The sequence below is a fragment of the Phytophthora ramorum genome (assembly GCF_020800215.1).
Source record: "Phytophthora ramorum isolate Pr-102 chromosome Unknown Phyram_PR-102_s0012, whole genome shotgun sequence".
NCBI lineage: Eukaryota > Oomycota > Peronosporomycetes > Peronosporales > Peronosporaceae > Phytophthora > Phytophthora ramorum.
The window spans coordinates 850,740-871,571 of record NW_027150658.1 but is presented as its reverse complement, the minus strand read 5'-3'; the positions used below and the strand labels follow the sequence as shown (position 1 = coordinate 871,571).

The following is a 20,832-nucleotide window of genomic DNA, read 5'->3' as shown; positions in this document are numbered from 1 at the left end:
TACTCCTTTTGTTGGCACTTGTTGGCAAGCAGGCCTTGCTCTGTTTTGAACCGAGCTAAACCAGCCTTATTACCATCGAAGCACCAACGGATAAAGTGACGAAGCTTTCAATCCAGTCTGCGCCCAGATGCGCTAACTGGGAAACAAGCCCTGCTTTCTACTTGATAGTAACGGTACAGGTACAAAGCAAGCCCTGCTTTCTTTGAATGGCAACAGTACATTTTCCACTAGCTCTAACGGTCATGTTTATCGCAAATTCTCAAGTCTGCCTCAAGCGCAACCAAACACGACGCAGCGTTATTTAATCTACGTGCTCCTACTGCTTTCATGTTAGTATGAATGCACTAGCTGGCGCTTGTTGGGAAGAAAATCCTGCTTTCTTTTTGATCGACAATAGTACACTGGTCTTGAAGAAAAGAGCACAAGCAGGTTGCTTCGTTAAAAAATGGATAGCGACACGATGCCTCTGTTGCAGCGTCTACAGCAAGACCGTCAAGACAAACAGCGTGAGGGGGTTATACGTGCTACGATGCGTTTGTACAGTAAATCATCGTTTTTGCGAGGTGTTCAAATGAACCTGATTGACGGATGATTGGCGACAGATTCGGTCTACAAGCTACGATGGACACGCTCACGTATGGGTCTCGCAAGAAGTTCACTTTTCGGGTACCGTTTGGAACGGAAGAGCGTCTCACATTAGACTTCCTCCAATACTTCAAGTCAACAAAGGCGTGCCAGTTCGAGGAAGCTCTGAAATTATACGCATGCATACAACAACATTTGATGCCATTAAATGGTGTATTGGTCAACAAAATGGTAAACTGGGACGCTTGAGACTATGAAGAGACAAGAAACACCAGTATCGGTGTATGGCAGCAGAATGTGGGTCCGACCAAAAGCAAGGGATAACTCATCTAGTCTGGGAATGCCCTGAAGCAGCACAGTTTTGGGATGTTATGTTGCAGCGTTGGCTGCACGGCAGCTTAACGGCAGGTGTGGAGGAGCGGAACCGAACGGAAATACTGCAGGACATTTTTGCGTTGAAATTGGGCAAATTGCGAGAGTGGATAGTGCAATGGGGCAATCTGCAAACAGCGGAACAATGGGAAGGTTTAAATGACATCATACAGGACTTATGGGCGGGGGCTTGTGCGCTCACTATGTCATGGATACGGATATGGAATGTAGCGCGGCTACATCCCTCGGATGGCAAGCAGAGCACTATGGCAGAGGCAACAGCAGGTTAAAGTAGCAGCCTAATGGAGGCTACCCGGATATACTTATCGAGTCTCTACCCTCTAACGGCGGACTCAGCGGCGCAGATCGGGGCAGCCTCCTTTTTGTTACAAAGCTGGAGAACTCGAGTAGTGAACGTGACAGAGATAGGTGATGAAGGGTTGATATTTTCGACGGTGGATCGAGAGGGAACGCTGGACCAGGTGGCAGCGGAAGTCTGGTGGTGGAGGTCGATCTTTTGCAAGGGAACTACACTGATGGAGGAGCAGAGATAATATGGTGTGTGGCGACGACATTAGGGGCAGCATACAACGGTCAATAACACTGCGCAGTTCGTAGGACTGCTCAGGGTGCTACAGAAGACGCTCGCTATGGACTGGAGAAGAATACACGTGGTAGGGGACAGCATCCCCATAATTGCCTTGATACAGATGCGGAAGAAGCCAAAAGCCAAACAAATGAAGCACTGGTACAGGATCAACAGGCGGCTAGCGAACATACTTGGCGTCGAGACGTGGTCACACGACTATAGACAACACAGTAAAGCTGCAGACTGGCTGGCGAATTACGCTATGGATCACAAGAAGAGCGTGACAATGTCTCAGCCGATGACTCATCTGTTAACGGACAAGCGAGACGAGCTACAAATCGAGCTCAACGAATGGCTGGTTGGTGACGTCAGACATTGGCGCGAGAAGACTTGGAGAAACGAGGAGATGTAGGAACCGAAGGCTAAGGGAGATGACAGCGACACCAGCGGTAGGCTTAGAGAGAGAGAGGTGGACACGATAAGAAGAACTTGCCTATTGTGGATGGTTTTTAGAGTTCGACACTTGTGCCAGTTACATAATAATCTGTATAATGTAAATTAAAATATAATAATAATACAAATTATGAAAAGGGTCATGTGGTACTTTTTTCCTTTATGTATATAAATACAACGCGTGAGTGCTGGATGATAGGGGGGGGTAAATGAAAGTGGGGTATAACTTTGAAACGTTTCAAGCGCTAAACATGATAGCCCATTGTTGTATTTAATATGGTTCAGTGAGACTGGAAGAAGCTTGTATTAATATGTGTCTCTTCATTTTTGGGGAATATTTGCTCGTGCACTCATGACTTCAGCTGTCGAAGATCATTTAGAAGTACTTTTAGCAGCTATTCATCAAGATCTGAGTGTTCTGGAAGCATAAAAACCATGCGTGTCAATTGCTCTTAGACGAAAATCTCTACACTCTTATCCTTGTTCGTGGTGGAGACATTCGTTGACGAAACGTCGCCGACAGTCTTGATAAAAGCGAAGTCAGTCGTGTCTCTCAGTAGTTCTTCGTTAGCAGCTCTTTTCGGATTTTTCTCGTCTGGGTTGCATGCATCAAGTGGTGTGGTGGTTGTACCTTGGACTGGCGTTAGCGTCTATCGTCACTTCCCAATATGATAAAGCTGTGTTGCAGTAAAGGACAGTAAGTTCGGCTGATAGAAGTTCGCTTGATGTATACTCGTAACTTTAGGATAATATAGCAGCTATCAGTTTCGCTTCATCGGCCAATGCGTGATTTGTGGTCTTGACATACGCCTCCGAGGGCGCTATACAGTGTTTCGCGTCTGTGCTGTGCGTGAGCTTGATTCGTGGTCGACCGTAGTACTAAATTGCTACTATAGATATAGTGCTATCTAATATATGTCGACAATTACCTAACTATTACTTCTTCCGCGCTAATAATAAATGGAATGATTCATACATACCATAGTAGTATATCAGGATCCGGATAGAAATTCACTTTGCTCGTCATTTTGCTTCGCAATGCATAGATATATTTCCCACTCTGCTGCGCTACTCTTTACAGGTTAGCCTTTTGAGTCGTCAGGAACTCGTCAAGTAGCTCGTGGATCTCATCGTGGTGCGGCAGCGTCTTCATGCGGTTGAATTAGAAGGGTATAATACACCATGTCATGGAGGTACTTGCTTGATTTCACGGGCAAAGTGGTGTCGGTGGAGAAGTTGAAGATACCCTGAGCCCGATCTGCACGAATCCGCAGAAGGCGGCGATATCGGCGAGCGTGGGGTGGTCGGACTTGGCCACCATGTCCTTGACAAGGAACTTTTCCATGAACTCCGCCAGCTAGGCGAGCAGCGCCCGGTGGACTTGACGAGTATAATCTCGACGGGCGTGGCGATATTCTATTTGGTGCGCATCGAACTTGCGCATATAAATGGTCTTCGGGTTCAGGAAGGCGTCGGCGAATTTCTACAGCAACGCAATCTACGGCACCTTGTAGGCGTAGAACCACAAAAGATTAGCTTGATCCTTCTTAGCCGACTCCTTGCATTCATTGGGCAACGATATTTTGCTTACACGCAATCATGTTCACCTAGCGCTTGGATCGATGCGACGGGCATGGATCAACGGGATATTTCGTCCAACAATGCGATATATGACCTATGATGAATGTTGCGCGGACGACGCATATCGGCATTTGCGAGAAATGGTGGAAACCAATGGAATCGGATCGCTGGAATAAATGTCAGAGAACTGCAGAAGCACTAGCAGAAACAGACACATTACATCGTCACTTTTCCACTTGGTAAAATCCAGAGCTTCTCCGCGCCTTGGCGCGGCTTAGTTTAATGAGTCTGAGCGATACAGCAGGCGACCGAGGCTGTTGCGCTGCTACCTGTACGTGCCACATTATACTACGTGTTGCAGTGCGCATGCACTCGCACAAAGATATGATATTACCATGGCAAGAAGACATCCCAATGTTCACAAGCAACTCCAGTGCATTTGTCTGAGTTCACCGCTTTGACACTGCAGTGCGAAAACTTCAGCAAACAGTCTGTCCTTGAGTGCATAACGCAAGACCCGGGCACTGCCGATGCTCGATTGCGCTTTCACGAGCATCTAAGTAAGGTTTACCGCCCACCACGTAGAGGTCATTTCATGAATCACAAGTCAAAGCAAAGTTAGCACAGCCCGAGACAAGCAACACTTCAGTATGTCTTCAGCATATGCGACGGCGAGGCAGCACGAAAATGCCTTCGTCCACATCACAACGCGGCACCCAGCTCCAAGTGATCGCAACAACATCCATCCATCGTTAGTCTTCACACGTGCAACACACACCTCCAGCCACGGACTCGGTCGCGCTTTATCCGATGCTGCTTCCTCGCTGCGTGAGTCTCGACTGTCGGCAGCGTTCCAGAACAAGACGCCAAAGTTGTAGCGCCTTGCCACGTACCCCACCCCGATCTTTTATATTTGTCCGACCTTCGGATATAGGTAAAAAACATACAACTCAGACCTGCTATATTGTATTGGTACATGGTACCATCAGACCACTGGCCCGTCGCAATCTAGAATCTTCGACGGCGAGGGCGGGTCTTCTCTCCTGCTGATCGCCGGCAGCCCACAGAGCCGCTGCACGTCGCCCCTCCCGTCGATCGATGGAAGTTTCGATTGGCCCAAAACAAGAAAGATCGCTGCGTTTGGCTGGCTGCAACCTCCCCCTTTTGCAGGGCAAGCCGGCGCTCATTCTTCAATCTTCCCTGTTGGAATCCAAGTCCCAAGACCCCAGAAGCACAGAGAACCATGAGCGCCGAAGCCGAAACGTTCGCCTTCTCGGCCGACATCAACCAGCTGCTGAGTCTGATCATTAACACGTTCTACTCGAACAAGGACATCTTCCTGCGCGAGCTCATCTCGAACGCCTCGGATGCGCTCGACAAGATCCGCTACTCGTCGCTGACCGACGCCAGCGTGCTGGACACGGACAAGAACCTGGAGATCAAGGTGATCCCGGACAAGGCCAACGGCACGCTGACCATCCAGGACTCGGGTATCGGTATGACCAAGGCCGACCTCATCAACAACCTGGGCACGATCGCCAAGTCGGGCACCAAGGCCTTCATGGAGGCCCTGGCCGCCGGCGCTGACATCAGCATGATTGGCCAGTTCGGTGTGGGTTTCTACTCGGCCTACCTGGTCGCCGACAAGGTCGTGGTGCACTCGAAGCACAACGACGACGAGCAGTACGTGTGGGAGTCCGCCGCCGGTGGCTCGTTCACGGTCACGCCCGACACGACGGAGCCCATCCTGCGCGGCACGCGCATCGTCCTGACGCTCAAGGAGGACATGCTCGAGTACCTCGAGGAGCGCAAGCTCAAAGACCTGGTGAAGAAGCACTCGGAGTTCATTGGCTTCCCCATCAAGCTCTACGTCGAGAAGACGGAGGAGAAGGAGGTTACCGACGACGAGGAGGAGGATGACGAGAAGGAGGGCGAGGACGACAAGCCCAAGGTCGAGGAGGTCGACGAGGAGGAAGGCGAGAAGAAGAAGAAGACAAAGAAGATCAAGGAGGTCACCCACGACTGGGACCACCTGAACAGCCAGAAGCCCATCTGGATGCGCAAGCCCGAGGACGTGACCCACGAGGAGTACGCCTCGTTCTACAAGTCGCTCACCAACGACTGGGAGGAGCACGCCGGCGTGAAGCACTTCTCTGTGGAGGGACAGCTCGAGTTCAAGGCCTGTCTGTTCGCCCCCAAGCGCGCTCCGTTCGACATGTTCGAGGGTGGTGCCAAGAAGAAAATCAACAACATCAAGCTGTACGTGCGTCGCGTGTTCATCATGGACAACTGCGAGGAGCTCATGCCCGAGTACCTGTCGTTCGTCAAGGGTGTTGTCGACTCGGAGGACCTGCCGCTTAACATCTCGCGTGAGACCCTGCAGCAGAACAAGATCCTGCGTGTGATCAAGAAGAACCTCGTCAAGAAGTGCCTGGAGATGTTCGCCGACCTTGCTGAGGACAACGAGAAGTACAACAAGTTCTACGAGGCCTTCAGCAAGAACCTGAAGCTGGGCATCCACGAGGACTCGACCAACCGCACCAAGATCGCCAAGCTCCTGCGCTACCACTCGACCAAGTCTGGCGAGGAGATGACGTCCCTGGACGACTACATCTCGCGTATGCCCGAGAGCCAGCCCGGCATCTACTACGTGACGGGCGAGAGCAAGAAGTCGGTGGAGAACTCGCCGTTCATTGAGAAGCTCAAGAAGAAGGGCTACGAGGTGCTCTTCATGGTTGAGGCCATTGACGAGTACGCCGTGCAGCAGCTGAAGGAGTACGAGGGCAAGAAGCTCATCTGCGCGACCAAGGAGGGCCTCAAGATGGAGGAGACTGAGGACGAGAAGAAGTCGTTCGAGGAGGCCAAGGCCGCCACCGAGGGCCTGTGCAAGCTCATGAAGGAGGTCCTTGACGAAAAGGTCGAGAAGGTCGAGATCTCGAACCGTATTGTGGAGTCGCCGTGCGTGCTGGTGACGGGCGAGTACGGCTGGTCTGCCAACATGGAGCGTATCATGAAGGCCCAGGCTCTGCGTGACAGCAGCACTTCGGCCTACATGTCGTCGAAGAAGACCATGGAGATCAACCCGCTGCACCCCATCATCAAGTCGCTGCGTGAGAAGGCCGAGGCCGACAAGAGCGACAAGACGGTGAAGGACCTGATCTGGCTGCTGTACGACACGTCGCTGCTGACGTCGGGCTTCAGCCTGGACGAGCCCACGACGTTCGCCAACCGCATCCACCGCCTCATCAAGCTCGGTCTGAGCATCGACGACGATGACGACGTTGCCGACGAGTCCTATGGAGGACCTGCCCCCGCTTGAGGGCGAGGACGAGGAGGAGAGCACGATGGAGGAGGTGGACTAAGCGCCTCGCGCTGTAGTCGTTGGCGGGCATCAAGTGCATCCCGTGCACCCACACGCGTCGACTCTTGCTGGATAGCTCTTGCATTTTTTGGTGGTGAGGTTTAGTTAGATCTTCGTAGTCGAAGGTTACATATATTTACGATTCGCCTGCCCTACTCTCTCGTGTTTGTGCTGTTGATCAACCTGCTATCGTCGAAAGCAAAACAGCATGGTGCTGCGTTGCTGCGGCTGTCACGGCCAAACGTGCATTTGCAATGAGCAGGATCATTGGGATCACAAGGCGTAGGAACTGCCGCTGGAGCTGCATGGGTCATCGAAAACCAGATGTCCGACCTACAGTGTACCCATTTGCTGCTGCACCCCTTCGTGGTGCCCATCACATCTCAGACCTCTCTGCGCCAGTCGATTGGACATAGTGGATCCAAGAGGTTTTTCGGTTTCAAAACACCTCTTGACGTTTGTATGGTATTGCACTTTGTGGCAAAATGTGAACTGGTGACAAAATTGGTCCCGACACAAATTCCAACCGATACAGATTTCAAGTGAACCAGTATCCAGACCGAGATGTAGCCATCTGAGAATGGGTTCATCGCCAATTAACCGCAGCGAATGGCCAGACCAGTCAAAAAGCGTACCCCGGTTACTCCCCTTTGATTGGCCAACTGACTGCAACGCACTGACATTGTCACATCTAATATCAGTACACACACACGCGTATGCCAAGGCTACGCTCCATCCAAACGGAGCTCTTCCTCAATCAGACCCAAAGCAGCCAAGTCGAGACAAGCACGTCCCCGCCTTTCCGCAACCATGGACGTGGCCAGCCTGCACAACATCCTGCTGCACACGTTCAGCAACGACGAAGTGGCGCGCAAAGCCGCGGAGGATGCCATCGCGGGCCTGCACACCGTGCCCGGGTCGGTGCAGCTGCTCATCCAGATCACGGTCGAGGCCAGCGTGACGCGCGAGATCCGCCAGGCCGCCGCCGTGTCGCTCAAGAACCTCGTGCAGAAGTACTGGGAAGGTGCCGACGGCCCCGAGGGCCAGTGGGTGCAGGTCATCAGCCCCGCGGACAAGGTGCTGGGCCGCCAGAACGGCCTCGAGGCGCTACTCGTGTCGCAGGACTCGAGCATCCGCTCGCTGCTGGCCGAGACCGTCGCATACATTGCGCGCTTTGATTTCCCCGTACGTTTCAATGCACTGCTGTTGCTCTTGCAGCCGAGGTTGTAATTGATGAGGTTTATTTGCTGGTGATGTCCTGTAGGATTCGTGGCCAACGCTCATCGACGAGATCTGCCAGAACGTGCAGAGCGGCGATGCCAACCGCATCATCAACGCGCTGCTGGCGCTGCGCCGCGTGGTCAAGAACTTTGAGTACCGCTCGGAGGAACGCCTGGCTCCCCTCTTCAAGCTCGTGGAGGTGGTTTTCCCCATGCTGCAGAACATGATGGTGCAGATGCAAACCAACAACTCGATCGAGGCGGCGCACATGATGCACCTCATCCTCAAGACCTACTGGTCGTGCGTCAAGACCAACCTGCCGCCGCACATTGCACAGACAGAGCAGGTCGTGGCCTGGATGAACATCTTCCGCATGGTCATCGCCAAGCCACTGCCCGAGGCGAGCGAGGGCGGAGAGCCCGTTGGACAGCCCACGGACGAGGAGGAGCGCGGCAACTGGCCGTGGTGGAAGCTTAAAAAGTGGGCGATGCAGATTCTCTGCCGTTTCTACACGCGCTACGGCAACCCCAAGAAGGCCGAAGAGGAGTACCTGCAGATGAGCACGGTGTTCCGCAACCAGATCGCCCCGGAGCTGCTGCCGTGCGTGCTGGAGACCCTGGCGCTGCGCAAGAACGGCCGCTTCTGCACGGACCGCGTGGTGCAGCTTGCTCTTGTGTTCCTGCAGGAGGCTGTAGACTCGGCTGTGACGTACAAGCTTATCAAGCCGCACCTTGGCTTCTTGCTGTTCGAGGTCATCCACCCAGTGCTGTGCCTGTCCCCCAAGGACCTGCAGCTGTGGGCCGAGGACCCTCACGAGTTCGTGCGCAAGACGAACGATGTGTTCGAGGACTTCCTCGACCCTGTGTACGCCGCCTCTAACCTGCTGTCTGACTTGTGCACGAAACGGGGCAAGGACTGCCTACCGAACGTGCTTTCGTTCTACAACAACATCCTGAACACGTACCTTGCTGCCTCGGATGACAAGAAGGACTTCATCCAGAAGGACGCTGCTCTGCACGCGTTGTTCTCGCTGGACGGTGTGCTCACCAAGTCCAAGGCTCACAAGGACCAGGTGGAGCTGATGATTATCACGCACATTCTGCCGGAGTTTAAAAACCCGCACGGCTTCCTTCGCCTGCGCGCTTGCAAGATCTTCTCGCGCAAGTACATCGAGGGTATCAAGTTCAAGGACGAGCAGACTCTTTTCGCCATTGTCAACGGCATGCTTGACGCCATGTTCGACCCGGAGCTGCCCGTGCGTATTGAGGCTGCCAAAACGATCCGTTTTGTTGTGATGTACCCGCACTCGGACACGGTGGTGGAAGTGCTTCGCCCGCGTCTGCCGCAGATCCTGGAGCAGTTCTTCAGCCTGATGGATGAAATCGGCAACGATGAGGTTGTCGTCGCGCTCGAGCACATCATTGACCGATTCTCCTCGGAGATCGGACCGTTTTCGCTGCAGCTGGTGGCCAAGTTCGTCGAGTTCTTCACCCAGTTCACGGCTGTTGCTGAGGACGACGAGGATGCGTCGCTGGCTGCTGTGTCGTGCCTTGACGCCATCAACACGATTCTCATGAGCATCCACAACCACCCGGAGCTGTACGCTCTGCTTGTGCCCACGCTTGCGCCGGTCATCAACAAGATTCTCACGGACTTCGACTACGTCGAGTACATGGAGAGCGGCATTGACATCCTCGGTTCGCTGGCGTTCTACAGCCACAAAATTGCCCCGGAGCTGTGGTCTCTGTTCCCGCTGATCTTCGTGAGCTTTAACGACTGGGCCTCGGACTACCTCACGAACTTTGTGCCGGTGATCGACAACTTTGTCGGCCGCGACATTGAGGGCTTCCTCTCGGGCTCGGCCACGGACCCGAACACTGGCGTTAGCGTGCGTTACCTTGAGCTTGTGTTCAACATGGCCAAGACGGTGTTCGAGAGCCAGAGCGTGCAGGAGATCGACTTGTGCGCCGCTTGCCGTCTGCTGTACTCGCTGCTGCACAACCTGTTCGGCAAGGTGGACGAGAGCATTCCTCCTATTACGCTGATGGTGTGCAAGAAGTTGGCGGAGCCGCTTGTGGACTCGACTGCCCGCAACCTTCTGGGTGTGTTTGCCAGTCTGCTGCACTACAACCCTGTTCTCACCCTCGACGCTCTCAACTCGCTGGGTGCCGCTGACGGCGTGCTCAAGATCTGGCTGAGCGACCTGTCCCGCTACGACAACTACCTGGACCGCAAGCTGTTCGTGCTTGGTGCCATGTCGATTCTGCGCGCTCCGGCCGACAAGATCCCGGCCGCTCTGCGCCCGCACATGAAGCAGCTGATCCAGGCTGCCATGAAGGTGCTCGCTGAGTCGATCCAGAACCCCGCGCCGGGTATCCTGGAGGACGGCGAGGAGGTCGAGGGTAATGACGAGGACGGCGGTCACCTCGATGAGCTGCTTGAGAACGGTGGCTACGCCTCCAATGAGGACGCCGAGGACGTGGTGGACGACCAGTACTACGCTATCCTGCGCCAGCTGCGTGAGGAAGCCGAGGGTCAGTTCGGTTATGACGATGAGGGTGACGAGGACTACATCAGTCTGCTAGATGAGGTGGACGAGGTGGAGTTCTTCCTGGGCTCGCTGCAGGGTTTTGCCCAGACGCACGCTCCTGAGTACCAGGCTCTGGGACTCGAGGCTGACGCGACAACGCAGCAGGCTCTTGTTCTCTTCCAGGCGGAGCACGCCAAGAGGAAGGAGGCTGAGGCCCAGAAGACCCAGCAGTAAGGGAGCATCTAGACGATAGTTTCCTGTCATGCCGTGATTGCTAGCGCCAGAAGCTATGCTGAAGAGGAAGACAGAGTGAGAGAGAGAGAGAGGGGAGTGATATGGGTTTAAGACTACATTTTTTGTTCAAAATGGGCGTGGTTGCTTCCACACGTAGCTGCCAGGTCTACGCCTACGCCATAACGTCCTTCAGCATCAACCGGAAGCCCTCAAAGTCAAACTTATCCGGCTGGTTGTTGAACTTGTCCACGTGCTCGTAGAGCTTGTCGTCTTGGTAGCTGGCCAGCATTTGGTTTAGCAGGAGCTGCGACTCCTTTTTGTCCAGCATGTTGATAACATCAGCGCGCACAAGTGCCAACTCCTTCTCGGCCAGCAGGTCGTCGTACAGCGAGACGGCAACACAGGGCGGCGCTGCACTGGGGTTCTCCTTGAAGGCCTCGAGGTACGTGATCAGGAAGCAGGACTGCTGGAACTGGCACAACATGTTGAAAAATCCCTCCTGACGGTACACGGGGAAGATGAAGTAGGGCGCGGCCTCGGCGCGCTTCACCAGGGACTGGAACTCATCGGCTGACAACGTCGTGGCCACTGCGTCGTCCTTGCCGGCGTGGAAATCCTCCCAGATACTGCGGATTTGCGGGGCCTGCTCGTTTTCCAGCAGCTCCAGCTTCACGAGCTGCTCCAGCGAGCGAGCGCCAGGGTACGAGAACCCGGAGGCGGTCTTGGTGCTGGCAAAAGCGCGAGGCTTCAGCGCATTGCGAGACGAGAGTAAGCCACGGCGGCCAAGGCGCAAGGCAATAGACGACATGTTAGTTACGTGTGGATGGAAATCGGCGGCAGGCAATCATGCAGCGATGTGGTCCACACATTTGACGGCGTGTCAAACCAAGATGGCTACAAGTCACTTTTGGGTGGAGACTCTCCACGGTTTCGATCGACCACGAAACTTGGTCTCATTCTCCAATTATCGTCCTCAAGACAACAACACTTTCACTACCCAAGCTTCGTTGTCTCCTCAACACAACATGCGCGTTGAACTAGATGGTAGATCAGTTTCATGGACGGACACGACGCTCGCTCTCTCACACAATGCCTCCCTGGACAGCAAGAGTGGAACCGACTTCTCGTCTGTACCGTAACTTGTTGAGCTGCTGAGCGACTGCGACGTGCTCGTCAGCACGATTTCCGATGTGACGCAGGCGTACGTGGATGTACACTTGACTCACATGGAAGCCTGCAATCAGTCACTAAAGTGCAAGTGCTTCATCCCGTCCGAGTACGCTCTTAGACGTGTATTATACTGCGCTCTCTTGTCCTCCCCCACCAGCCCTTCTCTTTTGGCGCTCGCTGGTCGGCCTCGTTGCTGTTGGTACTTCTCAGCATGCGGGAAGGCAACATGGCCAGGCAAACACCACCATTCCGTCGCCAGAGTGTATGTCATGTTGAGCTTCACCTGGTCTGGCAGTCTTGATTCAAGAAGCCACGCGCACGCTAATAACGCACCGCAATGATTTGCCCCTGGCCATCCACAGTGATCTTTCTGAGCGTACGTAGCTGCCATCCAGTAGAGCCTTCACTGAGCAACGCCCCGTGGCCTCGAAGGTGTCATGTGACAGGGCACGCTTTCGCATCCTGAGCAAGAGCGAGCCAGGCTGGCGTGGCTGCCAGCGGCGCCACACGCCTTCAAATCGCCGCGTGCATCGCGAAGATTCGAGCCGCTTGATGCCTTGAAATCTGCGGATTCAGTTTGTGTGCACTTTGTGTCTGATTAATCCGGCTTGAAACGGCTTTTGGATTAGCCTATCAAAAGTGAGAATGGGTTATCCCCTGGCTTTAGTGGATCAAGAATGTATGTATTGCCTAAATCAGCGTGTTAAATTTAGCGATACCTTGCCAATAACGTGTGGTTGTCACCAGTGAACATGATCAGCGCGCCGTGGAGGATGTCTATTATCACCTCGTTGAGGCAGTCCTCGCAGGTAAAGCTGTTGGCGGCTAAGGCCTCCATGCACGAAGCCGCAGGTCCCTTGCACCATCACGAAAGCCACGGAAAAGAGGAAATTGCAGGCCCAGTGTCCGGTTTCTGCTTGTTGAGGGCTCCATCGCCCGAACTGTGTTGCCATGGCCGCTCATTTCATTGCCATTCCGATACCCCATGAAGAATCACTGCTGCTTGGATTCCGAGTGTGCCACAATTCGTGCAGGCCCAGCAAAATACAGAAAACTGCGAGCAAACAAATCGAGTGGTGGTGAAACAGCGGTCCAAAGATCCGGCCTCTAACGCCACACCTCGAATACGTACCGCCTTGACTTGCCTTTTCTATGGTTTCTGAGTTCCTGGCGCTCTCGAGTGAGTTGCCACAAACGTGGTGGTATCCTTTCGCTGGAGGTTCGCAAAAACGCCCGCCCCCAGACGTCACTTCCCAATTTGCTCGGCTCGCACCACAGGATCAAGAACCCAGCAAAGACAGAGATGGCGGACGCGATCCCGGTCGAGACCCCCGTGCCCACGGCGGCGCCTCTCGAGTGGCCCGAGAACATTTCCACCGCCGAGAGCGTCGTGCTCGTTGCGCTGCCCATCGCGGCGCTGCTGCTGTGCTACGTCATGCTGCGCCTCGTGTGGCGCGTGCCTACGCCGTTGCCTGTGCGCGCTCCGGTGCCCTCGTACGGCGCCACGGGCGAGCAGCTGCAGCCCATCACTGCCGTCAAGACCTCGCTCGTCGAGGAGGGCGAGGTGGCCGGTGACTACGAGGAGCACTGGTACAACACGTTCGACTTCGCCTTCCTGGTCGGCATGGTCGTCTACGCTGCCGTGATGCTGGTTCTCACCTTCTTCTACGAGCCGCAGTGGCTTCTCGACCCGCACTTCTGGCTCATGCAGCTGCCCAAGCTCGTGGTCATGATGGTCGTGTCCCTCTTCGGAGGTATCATCTGCCGCTGCTTCTGCGACGTCGACGAGAAGGGCTACATCATGACCAACAAGTCGTCCAAGTTCAAAGTCAACTACACTCGGAAGCTGCAGCACTTCGCCGCCTACATGGTGCCGCTGGTCATCAAGTCCGACTACTCCGGCCCGATCGCCCTGGCCTGGGGCGACCTCTTCACCATGCTGGGCTTCCTCGTGCTCATCAAGCCCATCCGTGAGCACTCCAAGTTCTTCATGCTGCAGTTCAACTCGCTGGATCGTCCGGAGGATCGCCCGAACACGCTCAAGTGGATCATCGTGGGCAACATCGCTCCGGGCATGTTCATCCTCATGTTCTTCAAGTGGCTGTTCGCCGCTCAGGGCGCGCTGACGTTCATCCTCGTGTTCATCACGGGAATCGGCGACGGTCTGGCGGAGCCCGTGGGCATCACGTGGGGCAAGCACAAGTACAAGACGCGCAGTTGCTTCAGCAAGAACAAGTACACGCGCAGCTGGGAGGGAAGCGCGTGCGTGTTCGTGTCTGGGCTGGTGTTCCCTGCGCTGCAGTACGCCGCGTTCGACAACTTCTGGCAGGTGCTGCTGTCGATGCTGATCCTGGCGCCGACGATGGCGTACGCGGAGGCGACTGCGCCGCATACGATGGACACGCCGGTGTTGATGATCGGCTGCGGTGTCATCCTGTACGCCATCGTGAACCTTGTTTAAGTGCTGCAGCCGCAGTTAGAGGAGAGAACCATCAAGCGCGATCCTTTTCATTAAACATGTTTGATGAGCACTTCCTCCTTGTTTTCTACCGTCTATTTTCATGGTACAACTGCAGTCTAGATGCCCCGAGACCTCCAGTTGCATGGGTCAAAGTCGTCCGAGCCCTCGCTGTCCGAGAGCTGCTGCTTCTTAGCTTTCTTGTGCTTCTTTTTGTACTCGCTCACCGCCGTTTCAACGGCACTGGTTCCCTCTGCCTCGCCGTCTTCTTCAACCAAGTCGTCAGCAGAGTCCTGCCGTTTTCTCTTCTCCGTGTTGGTCTTATTTTCTCCGCTGCGGAGACTGGTCGCACGCTCCAGCACGACGCGGTATCTGTCCACGTACTGCATGTTCTCGAGCTGCTCGACGGCCTCGCGCTCCTTGCTCTCCTCCACCTTCTCCTGCTCCTGCTTGGCGGTCTGTTGCTCCACCTCCTGCGCGAACTCCTGGAATGCATCCCACTCGGACTTGAGCTGCTTCGCCGCCAGCTGCTGCACGTCCACATTGCGGGCCTTGGCGTCTGCCAACGAGTCGTCGAAGAAACCCGCGGGGAGCGCGGGCTTCTGCACTTGGCTGGGCACGGCGCTGCTGGGCTTTGCTGTCTTGGTCTTGGCAGATGAAGGAGTCTTCGCAGTGGTGCTGGGCTTCTGCTTGGCCTCCTTCATCAGCCGCCGGATCTCATCCTGCGAGCTGCCCATGACGTCGGTACTGTTGGAATGTAGAGTATACATTATACCGTATAATGCGAGTTCGAACTTATAAGAAGCCTCTCGGTACCATAAAGTTTAGCTGGTCGATTCCCATATGAGTTGAAAATTGTATTCGGTGGTTTTCGACAACCGTCCAGGATCGGAAATGGTGGCAGCGCCAAAGCATAAATCGTTCACTTGTGGCAACGCAATTGCTAGTAGACAAAAGGATGTGGACAGAATGGCATCACGCACTAGGTCATTTCAAAGCCGGCGCCGGAAGAGATGGAGGTGAGCAGCTTGGCGCGAAGCACCTTGTACGACGAGTATGTGGGCAGCTTGAGCGTGTTGAAACACGTGGAGGAGCTGGGCAGCAACTCGTCGTCGCTTCGGATGGGAATCTTCTGCACGCAGAACTGGGGCGTGAGCGACCCGAAGCCCAGCGACGGAGCGCGTTGGCAACTCGTGGCGAAGCGCAAAAACGCAGCCTGCTCGGAGGGCGTGAAGCTCGCCAGCGCCTGCCACAGCCACGCGACGCGTTTATCCAACGCGTAGTAGCCGCCAGCGTAGCGTGCGTTGGCCTTGAGATCATCGACATCGATCTTGCCGCTTTTGCCTGAAATCAGCACTTGCAACTCTGGCTCGTTGAACATCTGGAGCCACCGCGGGTGGATGAGGTCTGACAAGCCCATCCGGAAAGCTGCGCATTGTTCGCGGATCTGCGTGTTGAGGTAGTAATTCGCAACCAGGTGGATATACCGCGTCTTGTTTCGGCTCGTCACGGGCACATTGCCTCCTCCCGGGATGATTTCGATCTCTTTCTGCTCTCCAAAGACGTCTTGAACAACCGTGTGCGTGAGGCCAAGGTCCTCCACGTCGCCGTCGTAGGACTTGAGGAACATTAAATTCTGCATCACAAAGAATTCGCAGCATGGTAGAGCGTCAGCAAAAACGTTCGGCATATCGCGTCTCAAAAGCGCGTACCTTGTAAATCTCGGGGTCCAATGACGGCAACTCGTTCAGTTGGTTGAACGAATGCAAAAGCTTGGAAAGAAAGAAGTGGGCAAATTTTGGCTGCACCACAATGCCTTCATACAACGCCTTTCCCAAAATTCGGCCGACGAACTGGAACATCGTCAGGTGATCACTCTCTCGTGAGAAATGGTCTGAGGCCGAGTTTGGGTTCGGATACAAGAGCTGGTCTTGGGTCGTGAGAAAGAGTCCATACTGCAGATCAAATGCGAGTGTCGACAGGTCCAACCAAAACTCTTTGAAGAGTCCTCCAGCATCAATGCCCACTTCCTCGCGCCCAGCGGAGTTCACGAACACCACGTTGATTCGCTTCTTGAGGTTTGTACGAATCGAATTGAGCTTCTTCAGGCCGTCTTCCAGAATGGCACCTCTGTGAATGCGAATGCGGTATACTGAGCAGCTTTCGTTTTGGTGAACGTCTTTGTCAGCCTTGACAAGCCGCTGGAACAATTTGACGCGGTCAGGAAACGGCACCAAATATGGCATCGACTGGATCAACTTGTTCGCACGTGGTGTGCCCAGCAACACTTCTTCAATCAATTGGTTGCTATCCAACTCAGTAATGATCCTGCAATATCAAAATCCATCCAGTATTAGTCATCATCCGATAACTATCAACAACATTAATAACACACCAGCTCGTGACGTTGCAAAAAGGCTGACGAGAGCACCGGTTGTACAGAACCCTCATCAACCGAGTTCCCGTCTCAACGACAAACATGCCAAATGCCACCGATTCGGAAGATGGGGCAAGGTTCGCGAACGTCCAATACGCCTCATGAAGTGCATGCTTCAGGCTCAACACAATCCGCTCAACCTGGCAGATAGGAAGAGGGTACTCCTGCTCGTACATCTACAAAGGCGAATCGATGAATAATCGGCATATAGGTAGCGGTGACAGCTCAATCGAACAATGGACACGTACCTCTTCATCGTCCATCACGACCAGGAGATGCTCGTACGTCATACAAAACAGCACTAGCATGCACACGTACGGATCGGAGCTCCGCGCGTGAATTAAATCCACATTCTGTCGCGCATCTCAAGGTTAGTTTGTTGGAGACAGAACATACACTACCGAAAGAAGCCGTACCTTCGCGAAATCTTCAAAATCCTTGGTGTCTTGTAATACACACCACAACATATTGACCAGCGAAACATTCTCCACAGTGTCTCCTTCGTTTCCAGTAACCTCGACATGATAGAAGGCAAGCGTGTTCAGAAGGCGCATTGCGTGTGACTGGCGCTTTCCGCCATCGTTTCCCCATCGATACAGGAATGTGCCACACAAACATGATAGTGCCTTGATGTTCTCCAGAATGAAAGGCTCGGTGCCTTTCGACAACTTCAGCGTTGCAGCCCGCTGAGTCGTGGAAGATAGATTGTTTATCCCGTTCGAAGCAATATTCCGTGCTTGCTTTGAAGTATTTGAGAGCCGAGAAGCACCGCTAATACTGTTTCTCTCCTCGCCATCCTCTCGTCTACGTCGTAGACCAGCCTTTTCAAACAAATTTCTGGCCCACGTCGCCTTCCCAATTGATTTCATCTTCTGCCACGTTACTGAAAGTGATGTGGATAACGATGATGCTGACGCGATGTCACCGAAGCCAAATTGTTCCTAAAGAGGTAGCAAGCATAGAGAAATTGGTCAGCTTGTTCGCACAAACTAGCTAAACAGTTACGCCTACCGCAATAGTCGATGCATCAAGATACATCGGTGTCGGTCGTTGGGTTTCCAGTGGATGGCGAAGCGCGCTCGGGGAGAAAGAAAGAAGGTGATTACATATTGAGCGCAAGTACTGATCATTGACCAAAATGTGTAGCTGCTCGTTCAAAGCCTCTGGAAAAACGACGGGCATGGAGTGAGACTCGGATACTTTCGTCCACGAAACAGCCACTCCCGATGCAGCGTACGTTGCGGGTGGCACAGATTGTAGCAGCTTTGAGAGCAGCTGAACCTCGTTCAGAACAACAAAATCGTTCTTTCCTTCCACACTATGCATCAACAACGTGTTAAAACCTCCGTTCCCGAAACAATAACGAAAGGTGCTGCTGAGCTTACCGATCGGAAATCCAAAGCAGATTTCCGAGAAACCAGGCTTCCGACGCAATCCCGGAAACAGGAGACGCAGGAAAGTCGAATACTGACAAGTGTAGCCCAGCACCAAGCAGTCTATTCCACAGTGATAAGTTCGTGAGAAGCAGCAAACGATCAGCTGCTACCACTTGATTCAGCAGCGGCACCGAAAAGACCTGACAAACGAGCATGTTAACAGGTAAAAATAAAAGCATAACCAGCACAGCATGATATCGCCACTTACTTCCATGACGAACGCCTCAAGAATTCCGCTTGTCGTCGTGAGAAGATGAACCACGAAATCCACCAGAGCGTTGCAGTACGGCGATTCTTTTGCACGAGAAGAAATGGGTAGCTGTCCTCGAGCTGATATCAGTCCCTGTCGGACGATCTGGGTCACAGAAGCTCTGGGCATTTCATGGTACAGCAGCTTTCCCATTTGTTTCGGTGGATGACACAAAAGCAATCGTCCCGAGAGCAAGTAGTGCTGCATCTCCGGCAACGACTCCGTCAATATCCGTACAGTCTTAAACCCCACAGACACCTCCACCGTAGATGAAGAAGCGTCACTACATTGCAGACACAAATCAATGAGCCGCCGCAGCTGCCAGTCTCGCTGTTTGTCGTCGCTCCCGTTGAGCCCGTCAAGGGCAGTAGTCATCGAGTCAACGAACAGCGAACATAACTGCAGCATCCTCTCGGCATCTGATCCACTGCCAGTATAGAAACACAACACGAGACGCAGCAACTGCAATAAAACAACAAGCACCGCGTTAGACCTCTTCCACACCTCACCTGGAGCTCAGGGGGGTCAATTTAAGCAACATTTCACCTCAAACAGAGCGTCATAAGGCAGCGACATATTGGGGAGCTGTAAAATGGCTTTCAGTTTGCTGATATCTCCCAGTTTCTGGTCGAACTCGGCTCGCGACTGCGACCGCAACCGCCGAGCAACGAGACGTCCGCGCACGAACGCTTGCAACTGCTGCGCCGCCGCCTCGTGCTCCTTGCGCCTGCCTCGCGCCTCCCGTTGCTCTCTCGCCAGCTGCAGCACGCGCGTACGGTCTCCCCGCCGGCCCCCGCGAGCAAGCTCATTATCCCGCAAGAACATGCTTCGCCTTTTGGTCAGCGCTGTAGAGAAAATAGGACCTTTCAGCAATCATTTCAACCAATTGCATTCGATTAACCTGTAGCCATGTGTCAAAACTTGATCCGCTTCAAGTTGAAGAGCTGCTTGCAGCTGCTGCTGCAGCACTTAAACAAGGTTCACGATGGCGTACAGGATGACACCGCAGCCGATCATCAACACCGGCGTGTCCATCGTATGCGGCGCAGTCGCCTCCGCGTACGCCATCGTCGGCGCCAGGATCAGCATCGACAGCAGCACCTGCCAGAAGTTGTCGAACGCGGCGTACTGCAGCGCAGGGAACACCAGCCCAGACACGAACACGCACGCGCTTCCCTCCCAGCTGCGCGTGTACTTGTTCTTGCTGAAGCAACTGCGCGTCTTGTACTTGTGCTTGCCCCACGTGATGCCCACGGGCTCCGCCAGACCGTCGCCGATTCCCGTGATGAACACGAGGATGAACGTCAGCGCGCCCTGAGCGGCGAACAGCCACTTGAAGAACATGAGGATGAACATGCCCGGAGCGATGTTGCCCACGATGATCCACTTGAGCGTGTTCGGGCGATCCTCCGGACGATCCAGCGAGTTGAACTGCAGCATGAAGAACTTGGAGTGCTCACGGATGGGCTTGATGAGCACGAGGAAGCCCAGCATGGTGAAGAGATCGCCCCAGGCCAGGGCGATCGGGCCGGAGTAGTCGGACTTGATGACCAGCGGCACCATGTAGGCGGCGAAGTGCTGCAGCTTCCGAGTGTAGTTGACTTTGAACTTGGACGACTTGTTGGTCATGATGTAGCCCTTCTCGTCGACGTCGCAGAAGCAGCGGCAGATGATACCTCCGAAGAGGGACACGACCATCATGACCACGAGCTTGGGCAGCTGCATGAGCCAGAAGTGCGGGTCGAGAAGCCACTGCGGCTCGTAGAAGAAGGTGAGAACCAGCATCACGGCAGCGTAGACGACCATGCCGACCAGGAAGGCGAAGTCAAAGGTCCCATACCAATGTTTGCCATAGTGTCCAGCGACTTCGCCCTCCTCGACCAGGGACGTCTTCGGCCGACACACCAGCGGCAACGATTCCTCTTCAATAGGGACAGCTCCATACGATGGTAGCGTGTGTTGATGCGGCTCTGGAGATTCCGGTACCTTCCAGATCACGCGCAGCAAAACGTAGCTCAAGACCAAAGCTATCAAGGGCAGCGCCACAAGAACGGTTGCCTCAGCCGCAGTCAACTCGTGTTTCCAGTGCTTCGGCGCTGCCATTGTCTCATGTACCCCTGTCGAATTCTTGGGCCCTCGGAAAAGGGAGGCCATT

The 20,832-nt window shown here is 54.2% G+C and overlaps 7 protein-coding genes across 7 annotated transcripts; 3 read left to right on the top strand and 4 right to left on the bottom strand.

The window, feature by feature from the left end:
- Window positions 1-4,823: 4,823 nt before the first annotated feature.
- On the top strand, window positions 4,824-6,899 carry KRP23_11519 (Heat shock protein 90-4; the record flags this gene model as incomplete). Its single annotated transcript, XM_067882072.1, has 1 exon — window positions 4,824-6,899. The coding sequence occupies one exon, from the start codon at window positions 4,824-4,826 to the stop codon at window positions 6,897-6,899; it is 2,076 nt and encodes a 691-aa protein (XP_067740356.1).
- An 852-nt stretch (window positions 6,900-7,751) lies between these two features.
- Window positions 7,752-10,926, top strand: KRP23_11518 (Importin beta-like SAD2; the record flags this gene model as incomplete). Its single annotated transcript, XM_067882071.1, has 2 exons — window positions 7,752-8,126; window positions 8,206-10,926. 2 exons carry the CDS (start codon window positions 7,752-7,754, stop codon window positions 10,924-10,926), a joined length of 3,096 nt encoding a protein of 1,031 aa, XP_067740355.1.
- Window positions 10,927-11,098: 172 nt separating this feature from the next.
- KRP23_11517 (ATP synthase mitochondrial F1 complex assembly factor 1) lies at window positions 11,099-11,734 on the bottom strand (the record flags this gene model as incomplete). The annotated part of the gene is made up of 1 exon (XM_067882070.1): window positions 11,099-11,734. The coding sequence occupies one exon, from the start codon at window positions 11,732-11,734 to the stop codon at window positions 11,099-11,101; it is 636 nt and encodes a 211-aa protein (XP_067740354.1).
- Window positions 11,735-13,399: 1,665 nt separating this feature from the next.
- On the top strand, window positions 13,400-14,557 carry KRP23_11516 (uncharacterized protein; the record flags this gene model as incomplete). The annotated part of the gene is made up of 1 exon (XM_067882069.1): window positions 13,400-14,557. One exon carries the CDS (start codon window positions 13,400-13,402, stop codon window positions 14,555-14,557), a length of 1,158 nt encoding a protein of 385 aa, XP_067740353.1.
- A 116-nt stretch (window positions 14,558-14,673) lies between these two features.
- On the bottom strand, window positions 14,674-15,291 carry KRP23_11515 (uncharacterized protein; the record flags this gene model as incomplete). The annotated part of the gene is made up of 1 exon (XM_067882068.1): window positions 14,674-15,291. The coding sequence occupies one exon, from the start codon at window positions 15,289-15,291 to the stop codon at window positions 14,674-14,676; it is 618 nt and encodes a 205-aa protein (XP_067740352.1).
- Window positions 15,292-15,536: 245 nt separating this feature from the next.
- Window positions 15,537-19,502, bottom strand: KRP23_11514 (E3 ubiquitin-protein ligase UPL6; the record flags this gene model as incomplete). Its single annotated transcript, XM_067882067.1, has 9 exons — window positions 15,537-16,190; window positions 16,267-16,882; window positions 16,950-17,167; window positions 17,240-17,344; window positions 17,408-17,932; window positions 18,003-18,309; window positions 18,377-18,567; window positions 18,636-19,139; window positions 19,224-19,502. 9 exons carry the CDS (start codon window positions 19,500-19,502, stop codon window positions 15,537-15,539), a joined length of 3,399 nt encoding a protein of 1,132 aa, XP_067740351.1.
- A 144-nt stretch (window positions 19,503-19,646) lies between these two features.
- KRP23_11513 (uncharacterized protein) lies at window positions 19,647-20,780 on the bottom strand (the record flags this gene model as incomplete). The annotated part of the gene is made up of 1 exon (XM_067882065.1): window positions 19,647-20,780. The coding sequence occupies one exon, from the start codon at window positions 20,778-20,780 to the stop codon at window positions 19,647-19,649; it is 1,134 nt and encodes a 377-aa protein (XP_067740350.1).
- Between the last annotated feature and the right edge of the window lie 52 nt (window positions 20,781-20,832).